This window comes from Pristiophorus japonicus, chromosome 1 (genome assembly GCF_044704955.1).
Source record: "Pristiophorus japonicus isolate sPriJap1 chromosome 1, sPriJap1.hap1, whole genome shotgun sequence".
NCBI classification, from domain to species: Eukaryota; Metazoa; Chordata; class Chondrichthyes; family Pristiophoridae; genus Pristiophorus; species Pristiophorus japonicus.
Window position 1 is genome coordinate 249,227,062 of NC_091977.1, and position 10,609 is coordinate 249,237,670.

A 10,609-nucleotide genomic window follows, 5' to 3' on the forward strand; every position below is an offset into this window, starting at 1 on the left:
CTACCTAAACGCATGCAGCATTCGAAATAAAGTAAATGAGTTGACGGCACAAATCATTACAAATGGGTATGATTTGGTGGCCATTACAGAAACGTGATTGCAGGGTGACCAAGACTGAATTAAACATACATGGGTATCTGACGATTCGGAAAGATAGACAAGAAAGGAAAGGAAGTGGGGTAGCTCTGTTAATAAAGGATGATATCAGGGCCGTTGTGAGAGACGATATTGGATCTAATGAACAAAATGTTGAATCATTGTGGGTGGAGATTAGAGATAGTAAGGGGAAAAAGTCACTGGTGGGCATAGTTTATAGGCCCCCAAATAATAACTTCACGGTGGGGCGGGCAATAATCAAGGGAAATAATGGAGGCATGTGAAAAAGGAACGGCAGTAATCATGGGGGATTTTAACCTACTTATCGATTGGTCAAATTAAATCGCACGGGGTAGCCTAGAGGAGGAATTCATAGAATGCATATGGGATTGTTTCTTAGAACAGTATGTTACAGAACCTACAAGGGAGCAAGCTATCTTAGATCTGGTCCTGTGTAATGAGACAGGAATAATAAACAATCTCCTAGTAAAAGATCCTCTTGGAATGAGTGATCACAGTATGGTTGAATTTGTAATACAGATTGAGGGTGAGGAAGTAGTGTCTCAAACGAGCATACTATGCTTAAACAAAGGGGACTACAGTGGGATGAGGGCAGAGTTGGCTAAAGTAGACTGGAAACACAGACTAAACGGTGGGACAATTGAGGAACAGTGGAGGACTTTTAAGGAGCTCTTTCATAGTGCTCAATAAAAATATATTCCAGTGAAAAAGAAGTGCGGTAAGAGAAGGGATAACCAGCCGGGGATAACCAAGGAAATAAAGGAGAGTATCAAATTAAAAACCAATGCGTATAAGATGGCCAAGGTTAGTGGGAAAATCGAAGATTGGGAAAATTTTAAACGACAGCAAAGGATAACTAAGAAAGCAATAAAGAAAGGAAAGATAGATTACGAAGGTAAACTTGCGCAAAACATAAAAACAGATAGTAAAAGCTTTTACCGATATATAAATATGGTTCGGGGAGGGGAAAACACCCGACCGCGGTGCCGCCCAAACCCCGCGGTAGCCGTCCCTTCAGGGACGGTGAATTTCGGCCCCATGGTGTGTGTGTTTATTTATAAATAAATCAATCAAAGAACTAGTTGATGCTGAATAAAATACAGTACCTAGAAACATGTTCGACAGCATCTTGAAAGAAAACCAGTTTCATCTCTTTGGGACTTGTCATATTATAGTCATCCATGTAATCCCGTAAAGTAGATTTTACTTTTTCATAATTTTTCAGATCTTCATAAAGTCGGTCTGCTTTCTCCGCTCCAATCTGAAAAGAGTAATTGTAAACTTTATTGTATAAATTATGCATTATGTATAATCTATGGAATAACAGATACCTTGGAGTGATTATATGTGGAATAATGGCTTCATTGACTTGACTACATGCATAATAATGGGAATGTAGCAGTAATTATACAGAGAACAATGATTCAGACTTGAATGAAGGGGGTATGATTAAGAAGTTTGCAGTTGATACTATAATCAGCTGTGTGGTTGATAATGAAGAAAGCTGTCGACTGCACAAAGGTATCAATGAACTGGTCAGATGGGCAGAACGGTATCAAATGGAATTCAATCCGGAGAAGTGTGAGGTAATGCATTTGGGAGGGCTAACAAGGCAAGGGAATACACATTAAATGGTAGGACACTGAGAAGCACAGAGGAACAAAGGGACCTTGGAGCTCATGTCTACAGATCCCTGAAGGTAGCAGGCCAGGTAGATAAGATGGTGAAGAAGGCACACGGAATACTTGCGTTTATTTGCCGATACATAGAATACAAGAGCAGGGAGGTTATGCTTGAATTGTCTAAAACACTAGTTATGCCACAGCTGGAGTACTACGTGCAGTTCTGGTCACCATAGTGCAGGAAAGATGTGATTGCACTAGACAGGGTATAGAGGATTTTGCCTGGACTTGAGAATTTTAGATATGAGGAAAGATTGGATAGGCTGGGTTTGTTTTCTTTGGAACAGAGGAGGCTGAGGGAAGACCTTATTGAGATGTATTAAATTATGAGGGGTCTAGATATAGAGTGGGTAAGAAGGACCTATTTCCCTTAGCAGAGGGGTTGACAACCAGGGAGCGTAGATTTAAAGTAATTGGTAGGATGTTTAGAGGGGAGTTGAGGGGAAATCTCTTCACCCAGAGGGTGGTGGGGGTCTGGAACTCATTACCTGAAAGGGTGGTAGAGGCAGAAATTCTCACCACATTTAAAAAGTACCTGGATGTGCATGTGAACCTACAGAGCTACGGACCACGAGTTGGAAAGTAGCATTAGGTTAGAAAGTTCTTTGTCTGCCGGTGCAGACATGAAGAACTGAAATGGCCTCCTTCCATGCTGTAAATTTCTATCATTCTATAATAGATATTGAGGACTGATTTTGGAGGGAATAATGAATATATAGAATAATAGCATAGACAATAAAACATACCTAGCAGTGACATTACAGATAATAAATAAGCATGACTGTTTCCAAGTTAATAATCAAATCAACTCTTTCAAATGACATCTGAACTACATGAGATTAACTGTCTTTTGAACCCTAAGAATAGATCCTGGCCTTGATATTGTTTCTTGCTGTTAGTTCATGCTTGAACTATAAATTGTTTTATTATTTATGGAATTTTTATTCAGTTGTAATAATTTTTGCACTACCATCTGGCAGCATGATTAGTATCTTTTATACATGATGTTTGCCGCAAGGAAGTTGAGCATTATAACGACATTTGTGCAAATTTATTAAGAAACAAAAATACATACAAGATAAATTTTAAGCATAATATATAGTTGCCTATATTATTAATAATTATTCCAATATAGACTGGGAAGTAACAATGTAAAGGGCAAAGAGGGGGATGAATTCCTGAAATGTGTACAAGAGAACTTTCTAGATCAGTGTGTTTCTTGCCAACAAGGAAGGAGGCAGTGCCGGATCTAGTTCTGGAGAATGAAGTGGGGCAAGTGGAGCATGTTTTAGTGGGGGAGCATTTGGGAAACAGTGATCATATCATCAGATTTAGAATAGTTATGGAAAAGGACAAGGTACAATTAAGTGTAAAAATACTTAGCTGGAGGTGGGCTAACTACAGTGAGTTGAAAAGTGATCTGGCCCAGGTGGATTGTGGAATCAAAAATTGGTATACAAAACAGTAATTGCCCTTCAAAGAGGAAATGGTTTAGGTACAGAGTAGACACATTACTATTTGAGGGAAAAGAAGGACATCCAAAGCTAAAGTTCCCTGAATGACTGAAGATATAGAGGTTAAAATGAGACAGCAAAAGGCGGCCTATGACAATTGTAAGGTTCATAATACAGCAGAGAACCAAGCTGTATATAGAAAGTACAGCGGAAATGTAAAAAAGGGAATAAGAGGGGCAAAGAGAGAGTATGAGCAAAGATTAGCAGCTTACATTAAAGGGAACCCAGTTTTTTTTATTAAAAAAACATAAATAACAAGAGTGTAGTCAAAGGAAGGGTGGGGCCAATTAGGGACCAAAAAGTAGTTCATTTGTGGAGGCAGAGGGGTGCGGTGGGGAAACTTTTAGAGACAATAATCTTGGACAAAATCAAATTATATTTGGAATACTATGTTAATAAATGAAAGTCAACATGGATTTGTAAAAGCCAAATTGTGTTTGAACAACTTGATCAAGTTCTTTAATTAAATAACAGAGAGGGTTGATGAGGGCAGTGCAGTTCAAGTTGTGGATGTGGACTTTCAAAAGGCATTTGGTAAAGTACCATAAAATAGCCTTGTTAGAAAAATTAAAGCCTATGGGATTAGATGGATACAAAATTGGCTAAGGGACAGAAAGCAGAGAGTAGTGGTGAATGGTTGTTTTCAGACTGGAGGGAGATGTACAGTGGTGTTCCTCAGGTATGGTATTAGGACCACTGCTCCTTTTGATATATAATAATGACCTGGACTTGGGTATATAAGGCATAATTTCAAAGTTTGCAGATGATACAAAACTAGGAAATGTAGTAAAAAAAAAAAATGAGAAGGATGGTAACAGACTTCAGGACGACAGAAGACTCGTGAAATGGACAGATTAATGGCAGATGAAATTTAACGCAGAAAAGTGTGGCGTGATACATTTTGGTGGGAAGGATGAGGAGAGGCAATGTAAACTAAATGGTACAATTTTAAAGGGGTGCAAGAACAGAAAGAGCTGCGGGTGCATATACAACACAAGTCTTTGGAGGTGGCAGGACAAATTGAAAAGGCTATTAAAATAGCATATAGGATCCTTGGCTTTATTAATGATGGAATTAAGTACAAAAGCAAGGAAGTTATGCTAAACCTTTATAAAACATTGGTTATGCCTCAGCTGGAGTATTGTGCCCAATTCTGGGCACCACGCTTTAAGAAGGATGTACAGAAGAGATTTACTCTAAGGGGCCAGGGATGAGGGACTTCAGTTATGTGGAGAAACTGGAAAAGTTGGGGTTATTCTCCTTGGAGCAGAGAAAGTTAAGAGGAGATTTGATACAGGTGTTCAAAATCATGAATGGTTATGATAGAATAACTAAGGAGAAACTGTTTGCAGTGGCAGAAGAGTCGGCAACCAGAGAACACAGAACCAGAGGCGATATGAGGAAACAGTTTTTTTCAACAGCAAGTTGTTGTACTCTGAAATGCAATGCCTGAAAGGGTGGTGGAAGCAGATTCAATACAAGTTGAACCTCTCCAGTCCGGCACCCTCGGGACCTGACCAGTGCCGGACCAGAGAATTTTCTGGACCACGGGAGGCCACGCCGACCCCAGACTTGCTGGATACTGCTGACCTGGGACTGGCTGCTCCTCATCTCCCCGCCATCTCCGATGCTCTGAAACCGCTGCAGACGCGGCTAAAGCAATCATCGGGCCGATCTAAATTATATTAAAATAATCCAGTAATGAGGGATTTTACTGTTTGCTGCTTCAATATATTTGAATTGACGCCTGCTGTCAGGAGCCAGTTATTATTAACAAAGAGACAACAAATACCACAACTAATCGCCATAGAATGCATTCATTTTCTCCTCATCTCTGAGACAATTATATCTCAACAGTTTTGCGGTGATATCCCAGTCAATTAATCATGATCCCTCAGAGCATCAGCAGAAAGGATTTGTTTCCAAAAGATCAGCATTAAAATTAGTCAAATTCTAACTTTTTCACTAGATCAAATGAAATGTCCCCGTTTGACTCCAGCCATTTCACTTAAAGCTGAAGTTATTTAACATTCAACAGACTAAAACAAATTAAGGTTGGTCACCACATCATTGCATTTCTGAAACTAATTTGAAATTGGCAAGTCCGTCGATGGGAAGGAGAAATTATAGGATGTGCCCTAAACTTAATGAGGCAAAGTCGCACTGTTGCTGTCAGAGTCTGACCTCTGAGTAAAGTAAAGAGGGGGGTGGGGGAGGAGGGGAAGTGGCCAGTCCCAGGAGACAGTGCGCCGACTTGGCCTCGGAAGAAGCACCGGAGGTTTCGGGGAGAGGAGAGGAGCAGCTAGCCCCAGGACACAAAGCAGGTTGTGACCCCCCCCTCAACCCCCGTTGGGAATAATGCCAGACCAGGGAGGTTGCCGGACCAAAGAGTCCTGGACTAGAGAGGTTTAACCTTATTAACATTCAAAACGGAATTGGATAATACTGGAAGGGAAAATATTTACAGAACTATGGGAAAGAGCAGGTGAGTGGGATTAATTGGATAGCTCTAACAAAGAGCCGGCACAATCATGATGGGCTGAATGGCATCCTTCTGTGCTGTATCATTCTCCGATTCTGTGATAATTAACTTATGATTCCAGTAAGATGTAATTCACAAAAGTAAATGAGAGCTGTCTTTTTACCTTCAAGAAATCTCCAAAAATAATTGGTTTGCTGAGAAAATAACTTGGCTCCAGCTGGACTGTAAAGTGTTTGTCTTTAAAAGAAAGGAAAAATAATTAAAAAGATGAAAATACAAATAAATGATTTCCTGTATCATTGGTAAAATAACTTCATAAAGTCCCGTTCTTTCAAAGTAAATGAATTGGAACCACATTTCATCATATCAGGAACTAGGAGCTGGATTTTCCTGTTAGTGCCTTGGAGGGGCAGCAATGACAGCGGTAAGCATTTCCCGGCAGGCGGCCAGATTCCAGCTCCCTGCCGGGACTTTCGGTGCCGGTTTCGACTGGGTGCAGAGCACTACCACCTGGAAGAGGCGAGCCTCTGGTTGAGACACGGGCTTGATTTTGGGCTGCCGCCTGATCCATAGCGCTCCATAGAGCACTGTGCTGGGACCGACTGAAAGCGCGAGTTAATTATTGGAAATGTTTTTGTTGGTTTTGTGATGTATTTGCAGCCATACTCTGTACCATGCATTGTACAATGTAATTACATGTAATAGCCAACAGATGGGGAAAGCCCAGGAGGCAAACATTACTGCACCTCGTGCCGCCTCCCTATATAAAGCAGGCTCCCCCTGCAGTGCTCACTTTTGGAGTTTACATCAAACCTGAAGGTCACAAGGTGATCAGCTCCAGCATGGGCCACGTCTCATTTATTATAGTGATAAGCATATGTATCAACTGGCGACAAGGATGGGATACTAACATGCAGCTATGGCCACCGTTGACTACATCGAGCGATATTGCGTCGGGGAACACTGGGATGACTTAATTGACCGGCTGGATCAATGCTTTGTCGCGAAAGACTTAGGAGCCGCGAATGCCAGCAAACGCAGAGCCGTCCTCCTCACGGTCTGCGGATCACGGACATACACACTGATCAAGGACCTACTGGCCCCGACGAAACCCGCTGAGAAAAGTTACGAAAAACTGTGCGAGCTAGTTCGAAATCACCTAAAGCCGAAACGTAGTGTGCTCATGGCGAGGTACTGTTTCTACACCCACCGGCGCGGAGTAGACCAAGATGTGGCAGCATTCATCGCTGAGCTAAGGCGTCTTGCTGGGCCATGCAAATTCGGGACAGTTCTTGAAGAAATGTTAAGAGACGACTTTGTTTTGGGAATCGGGCACGAAGGGATTTTCCGCAAATTGCTAGCGGAGGAAGACTTGGACCCAGCCAAAGCCACTTAATTGCTCAGGCATGCATGGCCAGAGAGGAAGAAACAAAGCTACTCTACTCTCAACTTCGGAATCACCTGGGGCCAAACGTAGTGAATAAGCTAAATTCGTCAGCAGACAGGAGAAGTGCCCCCAGCTGGGCTAATGCGACCTCTGCTTGACCTGAGATGATTCACTCACCACAACAATGGACTAATGCGAAGAGATCAGTACCTGTGAATGCAAGTCCATCAGCAAGCTGTTGGCACTGTGAAGGGGCTCATCGTGCAAACCAGTGCAGGTTCAAACAATATGTCTGCAAGAATTGCTCAATGATGGGGCAGCTCCAACGAATGTGTAAATGTGCTACAACTCGATACGTAGTGGAGCATGGGAGGTCAAGTGTAGATCCTGAGGATCGCGCAGAGGTGACCGAGGAGGAAGAGGTACATGGGGTGCACGTGCATGAAGTGCACACCTTTACCAACAAGAGTCCCCCGATTATGATGAACGTTAAACTGAACAGCATACCGGCACCGATGGAACTGGACACGGGTGCGAGCCAATCGATCATGGGCCAGAAGGCCTTCGAAAAGTTATGGGCAAACAAGGCACACAGGCCCAAGCTGTGCCCGATCGACGCGAAGCTGCGCACCTACACTAAAGAGATTATCCCGGTCCTCGGAAGTGCAATGGTTCAGGTGCTGTATGATGGTTCTGTGCATAAACTGCCACTATGGATTGTTCCCGTTAACGGGCCCACGCTGCTTCACAGAAGCTGGCTACGGAACTCTAACTGGAAATGGGGCGATGTAAAAGCATTATCGTCGGTGGAGAAAGCCACGTATGCGGAGGTCTTCGACAAGTTTCCGTCACTGTTCCAGCCTGGCATCAGCAGCTTCACAGGGGCCAAGGTGACAATTCACCTCAGCCCAGATGCGAGACCCATTCACCACAAGGCCAGAGCGGTCCCTTACATGATGTGAGAGAAAGTAGAAGTTGAGCTAGATCGGCTTCAGCACGAAGACCAGTACCCGCTACCCAAGGCGGAGGATTTGTTCGCGACCCTGTCGGGTGGAAAGCTGTTTTTGAAACTGGACCTCACCTCGGCGTACATGACCCAAGAGCTGGCGGAATCGTCCAAGAAGCTGACATACATAAACACACACAAGGGGATGTTCGCATACAACCGGTGCCCCTTTGGGATCCGTTCAGCGGCTGCGATCTTCCAACGAAACATGGAGAGCCTGCTGAAATCTGTCCCGGAAACAGTCGTCTTCCAAGACAACATCTTGATCACCGGACACGACACCGATGAACACCTCCATCATGTGGAAGAGGTGCTACACCGACTAAATCGAATAGGTCTAAGGTTGAAACAAACCAAATGCGTCTTCTTGGCACCAGAGGTGGAATTCCTGGGAAGGAGAATCGCAGCAAATGGCATTAGACCCTCAGACTTCAAGACGGAGGCGATCCAGAAGGCCCCGAGACCACGCAACACGATGGAGCTGAGCTCGTTCCTAGGACTACTGGACTACTTTGGTAACTTTCTGCCTGGGCTGAGCACTTTGCTTGAACCATTACTGTTCCGTTAGGGTGATGACTGGGTCTGGGGTAAAAACCAAGGAACTGCCTTCGAGAAGGCCAGAAACTTATTGTGCTCAAACAAACTACTGGTGCTGTGATATCCCTGTTGGCACCTTGCCTTGGCGTGCGATGCGTCATCCTACGGGATCGGGTGTGTGCTTCAGCAAGCGAATGTGTTGGGTAAGCTCCAACCTGTAGCGTATGCATCCCGCAGCCTTTCCAAGGCCGAAAGGGGGTACAGCATGGTCAAAAAGGAGGCCCTAGCTTGTGTATACACGGTAAAAAAGATGCACCAGTATCTATTTGGCCAGCGGTTCGAACTAGAAACCGACCACAAGCCGCTCACGTTGTTATTCTCTGAGAGCAAAGGCATTAATACTAATGCCTCAGCTCGAATTCAGAGGTGGACATTAACGCTGTCGGCTTACGACTACACGATCTGCCACAGACCAGGCACGATAACTGCGCAGATGCGCTCTGTCGGCTCCCGCTCGCTACCACCGAGGGTGAAGCAGAGCAACCCGCGGAACTAGTCATGGCCATGGAAACCTTCGAGGGCAAAGGGTCACCCGTCATGGCGCATCAGATAAGAATCTGGACCAGCCAAGACCCACTGCTGCCCTAGGTGAAAAACTATATATTAAGTGGAAACTGGGCAACAACGTCAAGAGAGATGCATGGCGATTTTAAGCCATTTCACTGGCGCAAGGACGAGCTGTCCGTCCAGGCCGACTGCATTTTGTAGTGAAATTGCGTAGTCCTGCCCAAGAAGGGCAGAGATTTATTTGTCAAGGATCTCCATAGCACACACCCTGGCATCGTAATGATGAAAGCTATTGCGAAATCGCACTTGTGGTGGCCCGGCATCGACGCAGACTTATAGAGTCGTGCGTACGCCAGTGCAACACGTGCGCGCAAATCAGCAACACACCCAAGGAAGCCCCTCTGAGCCTCTGGTCCTGGCTCTCCAAACCCTCGTCCCATATCCACGTAGACTACGCAGGTCCCTTTCTAGGAAAAATGTTCCGAGTTGTAATTGATGCTTATTCGAAATGGATCGTGTTGTAACGGCATAAAGCATGTCAGGTCGGCCCCGTTCAAACCAGCCTCCAAAGGCCAAGCTGAAGGGGCAGTACAGATCATAAAGCAGGGCATGCAGCGAGTGACAGAAGTCCCATTGCAGACCCGTCTGTCTCGCGTGCTGCTTGCATATCGGGCGAGGCCCCACTCACTCACAGGGGTTCCGCCCACCGAACTCCTCATGAAGAGGACCCTCAAAACAAGGTTGTCCCTCGTGCACCCGGTTTTAAGTGAGATTATCAAAAACCGGCGTCTTAAGCAATGTACATATCATGACCGCAACTCTGTAACACGTTGTATCAATGTCTATGACCCTACTTTCGTGTTGAACTTTGGTACGGGCCCCAAGTGGCTTGCAGGCCAAAGAGGAGAGTAGGGTACTCGTGGTATGACTCACTAATGGCCAAACCTGCAAGAAGCACATCGATCAAACCAAATTGAGGTTCACCGATGATCCAGAACCGCTGGATGACTGCAGTGACATCGACTTCCAACCACAAGCAACAGAACCGGCAGTTCACCAAGAGACAGAACCCATCGCACCGGACAGTCCGACCAGAGCCGCAGCACCACAAGGCAGCGACATTCCGGTCAGGCCGCCCACACCCAACTCAGACACTCAATCAGAGGGCGCAGATCCCCGGTCAGGCTTGACCTGTAAACCACATCTGAGACTTGGGGGGGAAGTGTTGTTATGTATTTGCAGCCATACTCTGTACCATGCATTGTCCCATGTAATTACATGTAATAGCCAACAGATGGGGAAAGCCCGGGAGGCACA

The 10,609-nt window shown here is 44.9% G+C and overlaps 1 protein-coding gene across 2 annotated transcripts in view; it reads right to left on the minus strand.

Annotated features, from left to right (window-relative positions):
• Positions 1–10,609, minus strand: part of dnah6 (dynein, axonemal, heavy chain 6) — a 669,683-nt gene that overhangs the window by 303,100 nt on the left and 355,974 nt on the right. For both annotated transcript variants that reach the window (XM_070888374.1, XM_070888373.1), the window contains exons 43-44: positions 5,959–6,032; positions 1,224–1,378 (exon numbers count right to left, since the gene is read on the minus strand). In XM_070888374.1, the coding sequence (XP_070744475.1) occupies positions 1,224–1,378; positions 5,959–6,032 (229 nt within the window). The remainder of the gene's footprint in view (positions 1–1,223; positions 1,379–5,958; positions 6,033–10,609) is intronic.